The 20,984-nt window shown below is 39.4% G+C and overlaps 1 protein-coding gene across 2 annotated transcripts in view; it reads left to right on the top strand.

Annotated features, from left to right (window-relative positions):
- Positions 1 to 20,984, top strand: part of SAD2 (ARM repeat superfamily protein) — a 164,340-nt gene that overhangs the window by 34,902 nt on the left and 108,454 nt on the right. For both annotated transcript variants that reach the window (XM_089373759.1, XM_089373758.1), the window contains exons 8-10: positions 10,845 to 10,990; positions 11,177 to 11,300; positions 11,588 to 11,768. In XM_089373759.1, coding sequence (XP_089229885.1) covers positions 10,845 to 10,990; positions 11,177 to 11,300; positions 11,588 to 11,768 — 451 coding nt within the window. The remainder of the gene's footprint in view (positions 1 to 10,844; positions 10,991 to 11,176; positions 11,301 to 11,587; positions 11,769 to 20,984) is intronic.

The raw sequence follows: 20,984 nt of genomic DNA, 5'->3' as shown, positions 1-20,984 counted from the left end.
ATATAATGTATAGGAGGGAGTAGTCGTGGTACATGAGGTGCCTCGACCTTGATTTTTCCACCCTTTTTTATATGCCTTTTGCCTTTTATGAATCTTGTTTAATTAACTGCTTGGAGCTGAAAGGACAAGAGCATGATGTGTATAATATAGTAGTGATTACCCCTTTTGAGGTAGGGCGTTTCATTGCCCTTTAGGGGTTGGGACAATCATGGGTTCCTAAATGATAAAGGAGGCTCATCTAGGGCCTATGGAACCAGGGTGATGGCCATGGATTGGGGTAGAGCTCATGTGTTGGCTTTTGCCCACATGCTAATTATTTTTGTCCCGACCATCTTTTGCATTTTGTGGTACAATTTCATGTTAAATGTGGCCAATTATGCTTTTTTTTAGTTGCTTCAACCTCCGGGGCATCAGTTTAGACCTGACCCAAGGGGGGGGCAAGGGGATAGGGAGGCTAGCCCTATGTGGACCCATAATGGGAATGTGGTCCTAGGTGGGAGAAATGATGAATGGGGGTATAATGAGTGGGAAGGGAGTAATATATGCGAGTAAAGGAGCGGGACCACACACCCAAAGTCGGGGTTTCCCAAGTAGTACCTCCCTAGAACGAAATGGTCAATAAAGGAGATCCCATGGGACTAAGATTCAAGGGTAACAACAAAGATCAAGGAGACAAGAGTACAGACTAAGCCCACTCTTTCCACCAAATCCCCCTCGTCAAACCATACTTAGAAGTATCCATGATATGTAAACCCAATACTCAATTATCAAACGACAAGACACACCTTTAGATTCGAGAGGCCCACCTTCAAACATATGATCAATACAGGTGGGTGAGGGGCCACATGGCTGGCTTAGGTAGCAAAGAAATGGCACAACGAGCTAGTAGGAGGCATTAAGGGGCTGCTGGTTGTCGGTTGAGGCTCATCATGGAGAAAAAATTCTCCTGGGGATATCACCACGAAGTGGTGGGTAATAGGACCCTCAGAGTTATTTTTGTGCACAATTTTTGCAACATTGGTTGAACGCTTTCAGTAAAGAAAGGTCGGGAAATACTAGAAAGTATAACTATTGAGCCTGTCGGGAATTAGGACCATATTCTGCCCTTATTAGCACTGCTAGGACCACTTGCTAAATTTATCCAAAATGTATTGGCAGCTAATTATCCTAGACTCTAATCCAAGTTTATACAAATTTTCGATATAGTGAACTGTGTACACTGTACAGTGTAACATTTTGGTTTAAGTTTCAACTAATCTTTAAAAAAATTAATTTAAACATTTAGTGAAGTTTAGTGAATTTTCCTATATATACACACACACACACACTAATGAAATCACATTTCTTGGTAACATAGAGATGAATCTCCCCTATAAAAAGCCTTGATGGCCTCTTTGGCCTTGTCCATGCCCTCATAAATGTAGCCCATTGGAGACTTGTCTCCATATAAGATCCTCAAGGCTTTCACAAAGGGCTCAGTTAAGCTAACAATCTCAGTGACTTTCTCCCACAAGTCATCTTTGAAGTGAGACACCTTCACAACCATGGCATCTGGTTTTGTGCTATCTTTCCAAAATAGCCATTGTTGGCTACAAAATATCTGTCTCAAAGCTTGGTACTCATTCAAAAGGCTTTGAAGGGAGAGGAAATTGGTGGATGAGAGACACCTTCACAACCATGGCATTCGGTTTTGTGCTATCTTTCCAAAATATCCATTGTTGGCTACAAAACATTTGTCTCAAAGCTTGTTACTCATTCAAAAGGCTTTGGAGGGAGAGGAAATTAGTGGCAAGCCGTGTGACAGCAGGCCAACTAAGCTCACCCTCTGTGAAGTCTCTCATAACGCTGAACACCCAAGCATGGTTATCAATATCCTTGGTTATTTGTTTGCACTTTGCAACAACATCAAACTCATGGCAGCTTCCCGATGTCCTCCAAAATCAGGTCTATGCAATGGGCAACATATAAGCTCCAAAAAATGGTAGGATATTTTTTGGTTATCCTTCTTCTAGCTGCCACATCCTTCGCAACCTTGTCCGTGATTACTGTGACAACATTTTTTACCCCAACGTCCTCCACAACCCTGACAATGTTGAAAAAATCAGATTAGCATTCTTTACATGTGAAGATGCATCAATAGATATTAGGAACATGTTTCCTTTAGAGCAAGCAACAATAAAGTTGATGATTGATATACTCCTTTGATTTGCCCACCCATTTGACATAATTGTGCACCCATTGGTCTTCCATGAGTTTTTACTGCTCTCCAACTGTGCCTTGACACATTCAAACTCCTCATTTAGGTCTTTCTGCCCAACTGAATTAGAGAACGTGCTTTGTAGCCAGGGCCAACACATGAAATTGCATCTACCATGGGTTGAAAGAGTTCTGACCTTGTATAGTTAAATGGGAGGCTATCATGATGCCAAAGTCTCGTCACCGCCATATCTACCTTCTCTTATTTTTCATTAAAACTTTCCAAGCTTGGTTGCGATCCCAAACTAGTGCCAGGAAGGAAGAAAGGAGAGGTTATATGACAATGTTGCACTCTTCAACACTGCCATGGCCTTAGCAAAAATGTACCCTCCACTCAAGTCAAAATCAATGATTAGGCATGCTAAGTTTTTTCTTCCATATTTTGAGGCTTGGATTAGGCAATTTGATCAAAATTGGGCAGTGTTGACTAATATCCCTAGAGAATCGAGGTAGAGGCAAAGGCTGGACAAGTGGAGAAGAATCTAGGTTCTAGATGGTTGATGCTTGAATAATTAACCATTAATGTACTGTTGATGCCATTTCTATCTTGGTTTATGTACAATATGCATGCTTTGATATATATTGCAATTAATTTGACATTCAAGATGTTTTCTTGAATATAAATGCAATGATATATATATATATATATATACACACACGCGCGCGCGCTTCTGGGATGCTTCACTTTTGAGGATTTTTGGAAAATGATGCTTCTTACGCTTCATCCCCACTTCATGCAACATTGAGATGGATTTCCTACAACATTTGATGAGCCAGTACCTATATGAGCATGTTGATCTTGTGTTCTTGTTTGAGATCCACCCATTGTTGTAGTTTCACGCTTCAGTCTTGCTTTCTTAGCATTTTATTCTTGAATGGCATCCAAATTAGCTTGCATTTTGGCTGTGACTTCTAGAGGGCAATGATCACAAACTGTCACATCTTAACATACTATTCTAGCCAGGTGGTATTTCAATATGTTTATGCCCTTTGACCAAGGTTACTTGGGAGTGTGAGCGGGAAGCGACATTTTCAAAAGCTCTAGGGTCGGAAGCAAATCAAGAGCGATTTTTTATATAATATATATTTTTATATATTTTGATGCATATATGTCAACAAAAGCATGTAGAATGACGAATTAGATGTAAAAAGCATAAAAACATTGATTGAACCATATAACATCAATCATCTATAAGTTACAACTTTCAACTTTCAACTTTCACAAAGCATCATATTCATATTACATAATTCATTACCAATGATTTATAATTGCCAACTTCAAACTTCAAACTTAAATTGTCATATATTGTTTACAAAAAATATCATAAAAAATATGAAAGAGTCAACAGTTATAAAAACTACTAGAAACTAGAAAAGATAGGTAAATCTATTATCTACTGCTTCCTCTTGCTGCCACGACAAATTTCTAATTTATGAGAAGGTTGTGGTGGTCTTCTCGGAGTCTCCTCCAGCATAATTAGACGACTAGAACCAGAAGGCGCATGCCCTCCACGTGAGGATGTAGATGGAGGTGGCGGCAACAAAGGCCAAGATGTTGGAACTCAAGCACTGCTACTGGATGGTGGGGGTGGCATGACTATTGTTTCTTCTTCGTCGTCTTTCAAAAGTTTTGTTTGCAATTTTTCTAGATGTAGAGCGCGATCCTCCAAATTATCTTCCTTTGGGTTGTTGTCCTAAGTTGTATATGATGTATCCTCATGAGCCCAATAACAATAATGACTCAACATCCTCAAGTTGTAGTGCACAGAAACCAAGCTTTTCGCCCGATTTTCATTGAGTCTGTTTCTTCTCACATTATGGATGAAGTTGTAGGTGCTCCAACATCTCTCTGTAGAAGTATTTACAACATGTGAGAGCACTTTTTTTCCTCCAATTTTGGCAAAAGTCCCTGGCTGGCATATGCCTCCCACCATGTGATAACATCAAATCTGTCCCTATCTTCCATTGCATGCAAAGAACCAAACACTCTAGTGCTAGTGAAGTATCTGCCTAATTCAAGACGCAGATTAGCACACTCCCTGTCAGGGACCAACTTGTCTAATTCTTTCATATATCGGTTTTGTACCTCTGGATCTATATGGGGTTGGCCCTAACCCCACCCTCAGGTGTAGGTCTGCCCAACAAGGATGGAGAGTAGTATTTTGGCATAAGGATATACACGAAGGCATGTAGTGGAACATTAAGTTTATTCCATTGTGCACACACAAAATTGTGAACAATATCATACAAGTTGGGATCTTTTTCCTGAACAATATCTTTTATTTGCCCCAACACAATGTTACTTGGGAGCGGGAGCGAAGGCGGGAAGCGGGAGCGGGAGCGAAAGCGGGAAGTGGGAGCGAAAACGGGAGCGGGGGCGACATTTTCAGAAGCTCCCAGTTTGGGAGAGAATCCCGAAGCTTTTTTTTATATAATATATATATTTTTTATATTTTGATACATATATGTCAACAAAAACATGTAGAATAATGAATTAGATATAAAAAACATAAAAAAAACATAGATTGAACCATATAACAACAATCATCTAGAAGTTATAATCTTCATCAACCACGTCCACTAGTTAGTAACATAGTAACATACAACATATTGAGTCTCATGATTCATCAATCTTAAAGTTTCAAGCTTTCAAAATTCAATGTATAACATTTATCATCATTGATCACCAAAGTTGTACTTGTAAGCTAAGTGTAACCATTACAACAAATAATATCTAACATGAAATGAAATGTTATAAAATGAAATGAAATGAAATGAAACAACTTTCAACTTGCATGAAGCATCATATTCATAATTCTTTACTAATGAGTTATAATTGCCAACTTCAAACTTAAATTGTCATATATTGTTTAAAAAAATATCATAATAAATATGAAAGAGTCAATAGTTATAAAAGCTACTAGAAACTAGAAAAGAGAAGTAAATCTATTATCTATTTCTTATGCTTGGGCCTCTTGCCACCACGAGAAATGTCTAATTTTTTAGTCTTGTTGGAAAATCAGGATCTTTGTCATTAATATCACCCTCTAAGCATTAATATCCAGAGGTATCTTTGTCATTACCTCTGTATTTGTATAGGGATCTTTGTCATTAATATCACCCTCTAAGCAATAACATAAGATAGAAAAAGCATAGCATGTCAAGTCAAGATTTTGTTTGAGTGATGCGTACATTTTTAGGAGGGTCGTGATAGAGGAGTTCGACAACCAATGTCACTAACATCAAGGTACATAGAGGGATTGGTGCTCTTGATTAAATACGAGTTCCATACCCTAATCAATGTTTTAAGACTCTGACTCCGACTCCGACTCGGCCGAGGATCGACTCCGACTCCGAAACGGTAATGACTCGACCGGCTCGATTTCAATGACTCGGTCATTGTAAAAAATACATTAAATATTCATTTTTTTTATTAAAAAACATAATTTTAAATATTTTAAACATAATTTTAAAGATTTTCATTCATGTTTCCAAACACACAACATTATAATATAGATGGAAGACAACATATAATCAAAGTAGGCTCATGAACCAATCCACTATATCAAAATGGTACCCAATGGCAATACATAGTCAACTGTAGTCTGTCATACATGATCAATTCTAACCATGTACAGTGTCCTATTTGTTTGGACAGCCCTCCATTGTGTCCTCAAATAACAACTTGTGGTCACATCTTTTGTTTTCCTTGTATTCTACGGTATTTGATGATGGGAGAAGGGGATCACAAAGGTGACAATTGGGAGAAGTGCCCCCTCTGCTCTGTTATGATTTCATGTAAGGATCTTCATACCGTTTGCATTGGTAATGTAAAACACTATGATGTTGGGAAACATATTGACTTCACACTTTTAACAAGGGCAAAAAATTCTGTCATTCCTTTTGAAAAGAATCAGTATTCTCTGGGTGCTTTGCCTCACAGTATAGTGGTCAGTGTAATGCCTTTTCAAGGTTTACTCTAACATATGATCCAGAGTTTTCTGCAAGCAAGGCAGCACTCGAGCTTACTAGATGGATTGAGAAAGTACAGTCTGAAGGGGGTGAAGATCTGGAGTCACTCCCTTATGTGTATACAGCGAGAGATCAATTAGAAGAAAGGAAAAAGGCATGGACTGAACGTCGTGCCTCAGAATATCTCAGTGGTAGTCCCCCACTGAAACAACAACTTATGGCTGATGCTAAATCAGGGTCCGGTAAACTTAAGATTGACAGTTTTGATTCAGTAAAGGAGGATGATCCGTCAGAACCACAAGGTGTTCAGGGACACCTTTCTAAGTGTGACGATAAAAGGGAATTGGATAAAGCATCAGGTAAGCTTAAAGAATTTAAAAATTTGGAAGATATGGAGTTCAAACATCAAAATGAAAACACAGAGCCTGTATTAATCCATAAACTGCATTAACCTTTTGAAAAAATACCAAAAAATGAATTTTTTTTATGTGTTTTACGCTGCCCAGTCGTCCCCTTGTGACTCGGCCAGGTTGACCGAGTCACACATGACTCGGCCGAGTCATGTGTGACTCGGTCAACCGGACCGGTTACTTGGCCGAGTCACTCCTCCAGCTAATGAAACAGTTCGACTCGGCCGAGTCGGTTTCGAAACGGCCGGCTTGTAAAACACTGACCCTAATACATGACAATATTCAATGGAAACATTGCAATCCCCCAATCCTGAAATCCTGAAAAACTGATAAGTCTGCTGGATTTTGAATGAAATCTAAAATTCTACTTTCTCCATATGAAATCCAATGAGGCTAGAACCACTCTCAAACATCTTGAGTCATTTCATGGTAATGTTAAAAATTTAAGTAAAAGGATGATAATGAAGATTAAAGAGAATGTCACTTTTAACATTACCATGAATAGCATATCAATACTAGGGCCTAAACTTGATCATTAAGCTGTCCCACTCAAAAATTATTTGTTTCTTTAAAAAAAATTGCATTTCGAACATTGCTACAATTTTTTTTGTTGCAAAAATGGCAAAACGCTCCTGAAAAGGCAGGGAGCGAAATTTTTTTTAGGGAGTGCGCTCCCGACTTGCTCCTGAGTCGCCCGGACCGCGGATTGGGAGTGGGATCGAGGGGGGGCTCCCCCGCAACACTGCCCCAACATGTTATCCATTTGCTCATACACCTCCCCAATCATTGGTGCATCTGTATATACAAATATGTATCTGCAAAACAAATCATGTTATAAATGGGCTTGGTGAATTGCAAAACTCCCCTCACAAGTGTCCAAAACAAACCATCAAGAGTAGAGTCCTCCACCTGTTCAAATCCTTGCTTGTCACTTGCGGTTGGAGCCTTGTCCTTTAATACCTGCTAGTGTTGACTTGTTACCATGCTAGTCAATGACTCTCCTACCTTCAAAGGACACCTGGAGGTGAGGTAATAGCTAACAGATCTAATCTTCACAATATTCAACAACTCCAAACTTGAGTGACTGTGGAAAAGCCCATGGATATTGCTATGATTGGTAATAAATTTTATCGTTCTTTTGCCTTTCTTGTACAAATCACCAATCCATTTGTATTGAGGGTGTTTGTTCTTAATAATATCATGCATCAAAAGGTTCATTGTGTGAACCAAACACTCAGACCAAAATATGTTGTGGTATCTATCCTCAATAATTGCTCCTTACAATTAGAAGCATTATCAATGATGACTTGGATGACATTGTATGGCCCAATACGTTCAATTGTTTGAAGTAATGGTTCTGCAATGTTGATGGAAGTCTTGAACTTTTCTGAGTAATCATATGCTGAAAGGAAGACTGCATCACTAGTTAAGAGCATGTGTTTCTTCCTACGAGGTCACAGTTCAAACTAGAGGGGGGTAGAGTATGTATGCCTTCGTAGACTTGGCAGCAGAGGTGGGTCCCTTGTCCCACAAACAAGGGGGTCTCATATGCCAATTTGGTGTCTGGCTTGGCCGTGACCTTAAAATTGGATAATAATAATGATAATAATAGTAGACACAACATGAACATTTATCAATCGCTTGCCTTTTACATTTATCCATCCATTAGATACAATTGATACCCCATGCTCATTCCAAGAATTTGTCATTTTACCCAAAGAATGTGCTATTTTAGTTTTTTCATGAATCAAGTCCCATGTTTCTAGCTCTGTCATACCTAGGGCTCTTGTATCCTTTGGGGGCATCATTAATGGCGTAAGCCATTTCATGCCAATAAGGTGAGCGAAGAATATTGAATGGTATCCCACATGCATAAGTAGAGGTGGGTCCCTTGTCCCACAAACAAGGGGGTCTCATACACCAATTTGGTGTCTGGCTTGGCCGTGACCTTAAAATTGGATAATAATAATGATAATAATAGTAGACACAACATGAACACTTATCAATTGCTTGCCTTTTACATTTGTCCATCCATCAGATACAATTGATACCCCATGCTCATTCAAAGAATTTGTCATTTTACCCAAAGAATGCGCTATTTTTGTTTTTTTCATGAATCAAGTCCCATGTTTCTAGCCCTGTCATACCTAGGGCTCTTGTATCCTTTGGGGGCATCATTAATGGCGGAAACCATTTCATGCCAATAAGGTGAGCGAAGAACATTGAATGGTATCCCACATGCATAGAGAAACCAGTAAATTTTTGAATCCACATCATTCCTACACCCTTCGTCAAGGAAATCTGATATGGTTCTATGCCTTAAAGGGATGTTTGTTCCTATGCCTCCATATCCACTGCCATGGGAGGATGCTGATGGAGTTCTTTGTCTATGTGATTGTGGGCTATCATGTTCAAAGTCACCCTTTGATCTTTTAGATCTGTATTGGGCTTCCTCCTCTTCCCTTATGTATTTGGCTCTTTGTTGTGCTGACACACTTACACAAGTTTTGATTCCTACTTGTTTATTTCCATCCCATGGCATTTTCCCACAGAGGTGCTTTTTGGCATGGGTGTATGAACTTGTGTAAGTGTTTTTGCAATGGAGGCATGTAAATTTAGTGGTTCCACCCCCTTTCCCTCCTTCAGGCCTAGTAACATATTTCCACAATGGGGTATGGTCTGCTTTTGTTTTTGTGCCCCCATCATCTCCACTCTCTCCTCTTCCTCCTCACCAAGGTACTCCTCTCCAGCGTTTTCAAATTCATCACTACCCACTTCTTCATCCTCTTCATCATGATCAACCCTACTAATCTCCAACAACATGATAACAAAAAAAGGAACTAACATCAAGAGAATTGCAGGCCATATAGCCATGATGTTTGAAGTTTTGATTCTTTTGAACTTTGGTGGAGTTATAGTTTTTTGACTGCAATAAAATGGAGGAATGGGAATGGGAAAGAGAGAAGAGAACATTTTCATTTAACAATGAACATATAAAAAACACAAATGCTAGATTAGAGTCTAGATCCTACCTCTTTGGCCTTCAATCCCAAGCTCCAATCTCCCTTGCAAGCTCCTCAAACTCCCAAGCAATCCTCTCAATCTTTCTCTTAATCTTCCTCATCAACTCAAGCTCCAATTCCAAAAGCCCTCTCTTGCTCTCTCAATACGCAAATGGTGAATTATGGGAGGGGAGGAGGGCCTTTTATTTGTTTTGGCCCCTCCACTCCTTCCCTTGCTCCAGGTGTGCCCTATTTTATCCCAGTCATGCTCATCCATAATTTTTGGCAAAACATAGGCTTATGTCATATTTCAGAGATTCTGCAACCTATTTGGTTAACTGAACCAATACATTGTCTTCCAATTAGTTATAGGCATTATTTGCAACACGTGAGTTATGATCATTATTTCACATGATTGCAGACAAATTGGGACAATCTATTTTCTTTGATGTGCACGTTGAGTCTTCCACAATTTGTTGGGACTATTTTCTAGCACAACTCCATTGCATATAACATGTCCTCTGTGATATGGCTTGATCATTAGGATATCATTTTTGAAGTTTTCACATTTCGGTTATGGTTCACTAATTAACAAACTTGATGACAGTTTACTAATCACAGATTGATAATTTGACTCTTGTTGTCTGACATATCTGATCCTAGATTGACCAATCTCTGTTCTATACATTGGTTTCCACTAACTTTCTGCTTATCTTTTTTATACAGCCAATCTTCTGCAAGCTGATCTGTTAATCGTGAGTCTTACTGCTACTTGATCCACTGTTTTGTATGGCTGATAGATTACTGTTTTGTTGCTCACCAATTTTCTAGTTTAGTGTCACCTAAGGGCGGTTTATTCATGTTGGTTGCAATCCATAGAACTTCTCCAGTTCAAAAATCTGGCAGTCATTGAGTTAAATTTTAAAGAAAATTATCAGAGCCTCCATTTGATTGTGCATGTAGATGCATCACTGTGCTATTTCCAATTATAACAGACACCTTTTGAAGATGCAATCTCTTTTGTCAAATTCTTCTATTATCTATTTGCATAAAAAGTGAAACAGTGATTAATGAACTGTTTGTTCTTTGACAGGAAATATGAATAAATTTATGATAAGGTGCTGTTTGATGGTTATGGGCTACATTTTATGTAGCATTTGATGAGGATAAGAAGGTGCCTAATGTTTCTGTGCTTTGATTTCAGTATTTCCAAGTCCAATACGTACCAGCTGTTAAAGCCAGAACTTGATATAGTGCTTTTTGAGATCATATTCCCTCTCATGTGTTTCAATGACAATGATGAGAAGCTTTGGCGTGAAGATCCTCATGAATACGTTAGGAAAGGTTATGGTAAGTGGCCATCTTTTATATTTTTTTAGAAATGCTAATATTACTCAACTGCTGTGTAGAAGAAATGATCATCTCATGGCATTTTGAATTAGCATGTAAAATTCAAGAAATGGGTGGTATGTCATGGGAGTCCTTTTTTGTGATTCTTATTCTTGGAAATCTCTAACAATGCATTCACTTGCTCAGATATAATTGAAGATCTGTATAGTCCCCGCACTGCATCCATTGATTTCATCACTGAGCTGGTTCGGAAACGTGGAAAAGAAAACCTCCAGAAATTCCTCACTTTTATTGTTGAAGTTTTTAGGAGGTAAAAAATTTGTTATTTTCATTGCACTTTCAAAATCTTAGAAATCAAGCCTGCCAACTAACAAACGAAGTAGATTAGAGTTTATATAGCTACTGGAAGTGTGCAAAAGTGGAAAAGAAAACCTCCAGAAATTCCTCTTTTATTGTTGAAGTTTTCAGGAGGTAAAAATTTGTTATTTTCTTTGCATTTAAAAATGTAGAAATCAAGCCTGCCAACTAACAAATGAAAGTAGACTAGAGTTTTTTATAGCTACTGGAAGTGTGTACTAGCAGATCCTTTTTTTTCAGGTATGATGAGGCAGCTCCAGGCTACAAACTCTATAGGCAGAAAGATGGTGCGCTTTTGGCAGTTGGGGCTTTATGTGATAAACTGAAGCAGACAGAACCATATAAATCTCAACTGGAGCAAATGCTAGTGCAACATGTTTTTCCCGAGTTTAGGAGTCAAGTTGGTCACTTGAGAGCGAAGGTTTGTATCTTCTAGTTGACCCTATTTAAATGTCTTGCAATTAATGCATATTGGAATCTCTTGGCTGGTATTTAATTTTGCAAACTGAAACTTTATTTTTTTTTCAAAATTTGAGAACTTGAAACATTTCAAATCTCTTTTGACTGTGTCGAACTTAGAAATTATGTTTCTTTTTTTGGTAATCTTTCTAATTCATTATCAGAAGTTCATAGAGGTACACAATACATAGAATCTACTGGGTCTGGTCTGCCTCCAGGATTGATCAGCTTCCTGCTCTGCTTCCAGAATTGATAAGCTTCCTGGGCAAAGTGATTAGAAAACTAAAATAAGCCATAAAAGCTTGGCCATAGGAAAAACAGGCTGAACAGAGTTGACCAGTTGGATAGACTGACATTGGGCCTAATGGTTGAGCATGTGTTTCCTCCTAAGAGGTCACAAGTTCAAAACTAGAGGGGGGTAGAGTATGTATGCCTTCATAGACTTAGCAGTCAAATCGCTGCGCGAAGGTGGGTCCCTTGTCCCACAAACAAGGGGGTCTCATACACCAATTTGGTGTCTGGCTTGGCTGTGACCTTAAAAATAGATATTATTATTATTATATATTATGTCCAAAAGGGTGGATTCTCCATAAGGGAAAGCAAAACTGCCGGAAGCTATTGACATTAACGAATGCAGTTTCAAGGTTGATTGAAGCCCCCCTGGGGTATGTAGGTTATAAAAAGGGGGACATTTGATGTCCTTAGCTTCTTTCGAGTCCATGGTCAAGCCCTTACCCGCATGTCCCATGACCCCTACCTAGCATTTCCAGCTCATTGCTCCTAGGCTTGTCACTTTCCCTCTTAGGATCGATTTCTAGGAGTTTCTCCCGCAGGTCATGTTCCCCTCCCCAGATCGTGGTTAGCTTTACGCCTAGACTTGGACAATGACAACAGATCAAAACTGTTGCGTCCTAGTCGGCTACGATAAGCCGTGTTTGAGGCCGATTTGGATCACACATCCAATGCCAAGATACCAAATGGAGTCCACAACGCTGATGCCCCGTATACATAAGAATTCACTTTTAATAAGTGTCTTGTGACAACAATGTTAGGTCGACCTACACAATCCATCAATTGTAAGCATTTGTAAACATATTTTAAGGAGGTTGACTCTTTCAAAGGATGTTAGGTATTATTGTTGAAAATAGTAGCGTGGAAGGTCTTCTTGACTCATGCCTTAGTCAAGAAAGACCACGATCAATCTTTCTTTTAGCATGAACGAGTTCATGGAGTTAATTTATTCATGCACATAGTTGGAGGCTTAGTTATGTGGTTCTCCAAGTGCGAGTTCTAATTTAGAAGAGAACGAGTAAGAGAGCTTCGGCCTTGATTGAAGCAAGGATGTGTTACACTAGCAATTCGACTTAGTTAACAACTCAAACTCAACTCATGTTCTAAAATTGTACTTGCCAGATATAGCATGATCGAATTGCTTAAAAGGAGGACAAATGGCACAATTGTATTATTATTGTTTGCACGAGTTTATGTGAGGAGAGCTTCTTGCTAGGAGAGCATATCAAGGAGGAGTTTATACGCAGATTTGAGAGAGAATTCCTTGCAGGTTTGCGCTAGGATTTAGGAGTAAATTCCTAAAGAGCCAGCGCCACATTTTTGGCTTCCCTTTCTGCCCTTGTAACTCCCTTCTACCATTTTTTTTGCAGTCTACCATCTCTGCGTGTTCATATTCTTTTCTCTACTTTTGAAAGAACATTCTCTGCAATGAACCTTCTCCTATGCTGGTAGTGCATTGTATGGAGTGCGCGTCTTCGATGGCTGTGGTATGCGTTGGTCACTTCATCACTGTGAATTAAACTCTTGCTACGTTGAGGCTGGACGAAATCTGGAAATCGCGTTGAATATTTTTTATTAAAGGCCCTAGTATATACATCGAGGCCGTGGTTTGTTGCGTGCTTTGCAAAGACCATGTGGTAGATTGCAGTGATATATATGGTATGCAATGGTTGTGTTCATATGGTATGCGACATAACTCCATATGCGCGTTGAAATTTTTGAGGCTGTGTTTCCAATACTGTGTTCACTGTTTGTTTGCCTACATTTGGTGAGTGCCTGTACGTTTTTGAAGGACGTGAATTGGTGCGTTGACTGTTGTATGGTATGGTTGATTGTTGAAATGTCATGGTTATGCTTTCAAACTTGCGTGCTTCCTGGTTGAAAAGGTCGATATCTGCTTTGAGTCGAAGTTTCTTAATGGTCGTATGTGATGGCATGTTGGGATCACAATGCGGCAGTAATGAAAAATTGAACGCTATTGTGCATATATATATTTGTGTTAACTTGTGAGGACTGAGCCTGTTGTGGTGTTTTAAAATGTTGGACACCTAATCCTAAAGGGTTAGTGTGGAATTCGAATGGACAAAGCAGTCCAAGAGACCTTGGGGATCTGAATCCCAAGAGTCACCTATTGTACTATAAATGTGTATCTTATGTTAATAAAAAATATGAACTCACTGATTTATCTTTCCTATATTCTATGTTTTCCATGTGAGTTTAACATGGTATCAGAGCCACTTGTTTTTCTGTGGCCTATTATGTGCATGTCAGTCCTCCTGCACCTCTGCCATCACTTATGAATATTTTCTCAGCTAGAATTTAGCTGCCACCTCTTGCATATACCTGCGCTGCTCCTCCATATTCCATCTCTGCTCTCTGTCTGCCTGAAGGTCTGTCCCATATTCTGCCTCTGCGCACTTATTATTGACAGAGTGCGTTGGAAAAGGAGATGCCTTCCGCAGTCTGACATTGATTCTCTCTGGGCATTGATTACGTGCCAGAACTGTTGTCTGGCCATACCTGAACGTTTCATCATCTGCGCATCTTTGCCATCATTTTCTGTGCATTTTATTCAACCGTTGAATCGTTTCCTGCAAGCGATATCATCTGGTTATGAAGATTAAATTTACCCCGGGGCCCTCTGTATTAAACGCCCTTTAAAGCTCAGTATTCTCTTGAATAACATTGCGGGGTCTGCATTCATTTTCATGGCTGGCTGAGCATATACCTACTGAGCAAAGAAATATATTATTGTCAGTCCCTTAACTTCTCATTTTTGAGCTGCATGGAGGTTTATAGAGCTGGTACACTGCTGTTATAAGGAAAAAAGACGCAAAACTTTCCTTGCTGGAGATATCTCAGTGGTTCGACTTCTTCAAGTGACTGTTTGGCCTTTCATTTCACTCGAGGTTTGAAATTTACCTTGCTGGAGAACTGCGTTCACGCCATTAACTTCTGCTGGACTGTGCTCACGTCTCACCTATTGTGATTGCTGTTGTTGGTGGAGGAAACGGTTACCTCTCTTCCTTCAAAACTCGCCCAAGATTTGCACTGTTGATGCCCTCGGGGTGACCATCCATCAGCATCCAAGCCCCAGCACAAAGATATTGCCGGTGCTGAGGAAAGCTATGGTTGATGTATGTCACTACATATGCAGGTTCATCAGAAAGAGAGAGCAGTTGTCTACACTGGTTTAAAACCGTTGCCTCTGTCTGTTGCCAGGCTTGAATCAACTGGCCACGTTTATCTGTGCGTCCAATGAGAGCCTCACGAATAAGTGGAGGAAAATGCCGCATTGTCTTCTCTGACCAAGTGTGGTTACTTGTTAACAATATCTGCTTTACTAATGGCTGAAGGAAAACCATCTGTTCAAATTCTGCAATTCCACGGGTCTTTATAGTGATAGCAAGGTTAGTTATCATTATCCTATTTAGAGTCTCCGTGAACTCTGTCGGGCCCTTGAGGTCTTTCTTCACAAGAATAATATCACTCAAAGAAAGAATTAAGTTGATGCATAAATTTTATGCCAGTCTGAAAAGACGATGCTCCCCACGCTTCCCTTTATTCATGATTATTATCTTTGCAACATCATAAATCAACTGCTTAACTTTCCCATGATACCTGTAGAGGGGAATGAGACGACTCTACATATGACCGTAGTGTAGTTATGCATCTAAACTCCAGAAAGAGATTTTTTGTGATGCGCTCGAGCCCGTGGGGCCTCTGGTTGGTGGTAAGTTGAGGCGAACGTGCCCTAGTGATGGTCTGATGGGTATGTGATGGCAAAAACGACGCACCAAACAGAACAAATTACAGAAATGTCATGATCAATCTTCAGCGACGGTTCGGAATCATAACAAAGTGGTAGTGTTGGTATCGGCATCGGTTGACAGCGTCTAACATGGTATATGAAACGTCTACTTGCGCATTCATCGCCAGGCATATGAAACGTCTGTAGTTCTATAGTGAATTAATAACAGTGCAGACATTCAATTTCTTCATTATAATAGTCAGATCCGCGAAGTCAGCATCAATATTGGTCATCGGATATTTTGTTTTTTGTGCCTGTTGTTCTTGCATGACGAGAGGGAGGTGATCCATGTAAAGATACGAGCCAAGTTGTTTTTCGTTCCATTTACTTACAGTTCTGTTGTGCATTCTCGACAATAGATGAAAGGCAAGGAGATTCGTGATGTAAAGCCCGACCTGCCAGGGTGAGCAATTTCATGAAACCCGACAGCGAATCAAATCCAAGAGTCAATTCCAGACCACCTGCAACAGAAAATTCTCTCCACCTCTTTGATTTGACCAGTTTTTGCTGCTGCTTCAATGTATTTAAAGTGAATATCGTGGTGCTCACTGGAACTCAAATATGAACCAAAAAAAAAGAGAAATAGAGCCCTTCATATGAGTTGCGCTCATAATTCCTGCGGATAACTTTGATGACTCGTCTGAAAATTTTGAGATACAGTTAGCTTCATTGTTGGCCATCAAAGTCTTGTGTTGTGGTGCTGCAAAATGCTTGGCATCGTGATTGAATTGATGCCATTCTGACAGTCATAGACGATCAAATCAGGCCAAGTGAATCCGATGGTATTCCGTTTATATGTGCATACATGGAATTCTATTTTTGCAACCTTCCTGTATCTGGAGGTTTCCTCTTAGATTAACAAGAAGCAGATTTTAAGAGCAGTATTGAAGCCACCTCGAAGCAGATTTGGTGTTGTCCATGGAACAATTTGAAACAACCTCTGAGTGAAGTGATTTGTGGAGAAGTGATCAGCATTGTTAAGTGAATTTGAAGCATTTTTGGAAGTCATTTTTTTGCAGTTTCTTGTAGAGATTTTGGAGCAGTTTCTTGTAGAGATTTTGCATGATTTCCATAGCAGCTAGATGCTCTGAAGTTTGAAGTTGAGGACAGCGCTCATCTTCACATTTATATATTCTTTTTGCATTGGTGATGTTATGCTCCAGTTCACTCTTGAAACGAACTGTGGACTGTTGATTTACCATGTGCCCAATTGTACCAATGTTTATTGTAGCTTGACGAGAAATGTTTATTGTAGTTTAACTTGGTAACATCCAGCTTACTCAGGTCCTGCTCCATCAACCATTTTCGCGACATTGTTGCCACTTGATAAGCCCTTACAATATCTTGTAGTAAGAGTACAATATTATTTTTCTGTTGCTGTTGCCTCAGTTGTGTTTTTTAAGTGACATTGAAGAAAAATGGCCAGACTTGAAGATGCATTAAAGTTATTGAATATCCTAATTCATTCCACTGTTGATGAGATGGTCAAAGTTAACAAAGAAACTCTCTTTGACATCCAAACCTCTCTGCAAACTGCACATGAGAATATTGAGTTTTTGTAGCTTGAAACAAAGCTACAGCAGGAAGAATTACACCAGTGGAGTCATCATTCTGAACCTGTTTCTGTTCAGAACAATGAAGCAGACTCCCATAAACAGCAAGTCATTAATGTTACTGTTCATTCCAATAAAGCAGCAGTTGTACATGCAGATGCAGAAACTCAGTCTGCACTTCCCAAGCCCATCATCAGACCTTGGGAACAGCTTGTCCACAACAAGCACAGAACCGGTCTTGGATATGACAAGGACTTGTCCTTTCATATTCCAGACTATGCCAAGCCCATTCAGTTTCAGAGTGCTGGTTTCATTAATGACAGTTCACCTGCTCCTTATGACAGTTCAGCTTCAACTGTTCCAGATTCTACCCCTCTTCCACAGCAACAACAAAAACAACAGATCGTGAAATGCCAACACTGTGATCGAGTTGGCCATCTAAAAGATCACTGTTTTGATCTTCATCCATGTGAGCACTGTCATAAAACCAGCCATTCTTCACACAGATGCTTCAAAAACAAACGTCCTGCAAGAACGAAGATTCATCTTGGATGGATCGCTTCTTGGCAATGGGCATCAATAGCCAAGAAGATATTCCAAACACATGTTAGAACTTGTTCTAGAGTATTGAACAGTCTTGCAGTTGAGTTTTCTCCATCTTCTCACCTTGTACATGACAGGGGGGGAAATGATGGTCATCTACAAGCTTCAAAGCCACATCAAGCGAGCCTGAGCCACAACCTGCCACACCAGTTTCAGAGTTGCAGCCAGAGACAAAGATGCCCGTGAACACAGATTGAGAACACTTCCTCTAGCAGAAGACTCCAGCTTCTTGCCAGCTTTGGAAGAGTTCCAGGAATTGCATTAAGCATTCCAGAGTTGTTGGTTATCCTTAAACCATCACAGGTTGAGACTTCCCTTTTCAGGTTGAAGTTTTACCTTTATGCGGGGTGAGACCTCCCTTTTATGGTTGAAGGTTTCCCTCTTTAAAACAATAGGATCACTTCCTCTAGCAGAAAACTTCAGTTTCTTGCCAGTTTTGGAAGAGTTCCGGGAACTGCACTAAGCGTTCCAGTGTTGTTGGTCATCCTTAAACCACCGCCCTTTTATACCAACATTTCATAGAGCACATTCAGCCTAGTGCTGCCATGCATCTTTTGCACATTTTGTATTACAGCTCTCTTCTTGGACTCATACATAACCCTTCGGATTAAGGGGGGGAATGTTGGACACCTAATCCTAAAGGGTTAGTGTGGAATTCGAATGGACAAAGCAGTCCAAGAGACCTTGGGGATCTGAATCCCAAGAGTCACCTATTGTACTATAAATGTGTATCTTATGTTAATAAAAAATATGAACTCACTGATTTATCTTTCCTATATTCTATGTTTTCCATGTGAGTTTAACATAAAAAAAATTTATTTTTAAAAGACCTATATATGTATATGGAAGAATGTGCATGGTTCGTTGGTATCCCTTTTTGAAGACCATAATTTGTCATACGTGTATAGGCTCATATAACGGTGCATGCCTGTTATTTAATCATTTATATGGTTGAAACAAAGATTTAAATATTGTTATTCAAAATAAAGTCAAATTCTAGTGGTAGTTTGAAGACATTGTAGAGATATATCAATTTTTTTTGTTGCAAGTATTATGTTGAGGCCAGATCAGACTTTATGATGCATTCACTTATCTCCATAGTTGGAGTGGTTCTCTTTGGCAAAGAGAACTACCATGGGTGGTCCAAGAAGATAATGCACACCTTGATTTTTAATGAGTTGTGGAACGGAGTTTGTGAAGGAGGAGGTAATCCTCCTAGTGTTGAAATATGTAACTAGGTTCGGTCTTCATAATGACATATGTAATCATGATTTTATCTATTCGATGTAATGAGAAAATAAATTTATTATTGTTATTCCCGAGGCATGGGTTTCATGCTCAAGGAAATTTATTTCTAGGTGAAAGCACCCATTGAGTGCTTCAAGAGTTTTTCATTGAGTTTACAAGTCAATTGAGTCATTGTCATGTATGAAAGACTTTTTTGGGCATGTTACATATTGAAAAGAAAAATTATTTGAGTAAAAAATTTAGTCAAAGACCCTCCAAGACCTTGTCAAACAAGTAGCAACAAGTCAGCCTAGAGATAGCAATTCGTACCCCTCAAAAGCCTATATAGAAGAAGGAATTCGACCTCATTTGGACAATCACTCACACAAGTTCGATCTCCTCAAGATAGAAGCTAGAAAAAGGACGAAAAAGAAGAAGAGAAAGATAGAAGTTTTGGGCTTCTCTCTCTCTCTATTGTGTTAGGGTTTCTACAATTGGTAGGCAAGTAAAAATGTTGCTAGGCAAGTAAAAATGTTGCTAGGCAAGTCAAAGTGTTGTTGGGCAAGTCAAAGTGCTGGGAAGGCATTGATGGGTCAAAGTTCCAGAAGAAACTATTGGCTTGAAGTTCTAGAAGAAACTGCTGCGTCGAAGTTGTAAAAGAATTTGCTGGGAGGTCGAAGATGCAGAAGAATTTGCTGGGGATTGAAATTGCAAAAGTTGCTGAGGAGAAAGTCGCTGGAAGGAACACTCATCAAAGAAAGGTTTGACTTGGTCTTGGAGGGATCTTGGTCAAGGGTCACAGGTCTTGGAATTCGTCAATTGAAGGTCTATAAGAAGAGAAGAATTCTTGTGGGTTTTCCTCTTAGTTGGAGAAGTTTTGGCCCTGGCTAATCTTGTGTCCTCTTGTCTCGTTGTTCTTTATGATTTGGTACCTATTTGATGAAGAAAATACTAATAATAATAAAGCGAAAGAAGAAGCTAATCAAGTAAAGTAAAATTATATCACAAGCAGTTATGAAAGTAAGAGAAATCACTTAATCTAGCCGCCCCTAGATTTCTCAACATGGTATCAGATCTAAGGTAACTACCTCAAGGAAAGGCAGCTCAAGGAAGGATACTCAAGGGATGAAGCACGAGAAGATCATCAGGGAAACATTAAGAGCATCAATCATCAAGAAGGAATAACCCTCTCATCATCTTGAAGAAAGTAATTAAGAGCATCAAAGAAGACCTAAAAAACCTTAGCACATTCAAAGAAAGAGTTTCTCAATTGAAGCATTCTTGGGAAGCTTACAATCTTCATCACAAAGGAAAGAAGACCACAAGGACCCAACATCCACTCAATCAAAGGAAGACCCTACATTTGAAGCACCTTGGGAAAGCCACCTCGTTCTACATTATCATCCGAGGAAGCAAGAAGAGGCATTGTCATCATCATCAAGGAATCAAGGTGATCTCCCTCTCTTTGAGCTAAGGATCACTTTTGAAGGAAGACATCTTCTATCAACATCATCATCAAAATAAAAAAGACACCAAATTGAAGATATTGTCATCAAGGAGTATCTTCACAAGTAAGTAGCTTTATATCTATGTTTGAATGTATCAAAATGACTTCATTTTGCAAGGAAAGCAACAAATTGGTTGGGTCATCAAACCTTCTTGCATGGAAGAAGAGGACAAATTTGATCCTGAT

This window comes from Pinus tabuliformis, chromosome 8, assembly GCF_031772625.1.
Source record: "Pinus tabuliformis cultivar Carrire ecotype Pingquan chromosome 8, CPIR1, whole genome shotgun sequence".
In the NCBI taxonomy this organism is placed as follows: domain Eukaryota; kingdom Viridiplantae; phylum Streptophyta; class Pinopsida; order Pinales; family Pinaceae; genus Pinus; species Pinus tabuliformis.
The sequence above is the reverse complement of the archived record's forward strand: the minus strand, read 5'-3'. Positions and strand labels throughout refer to the sequence as shown.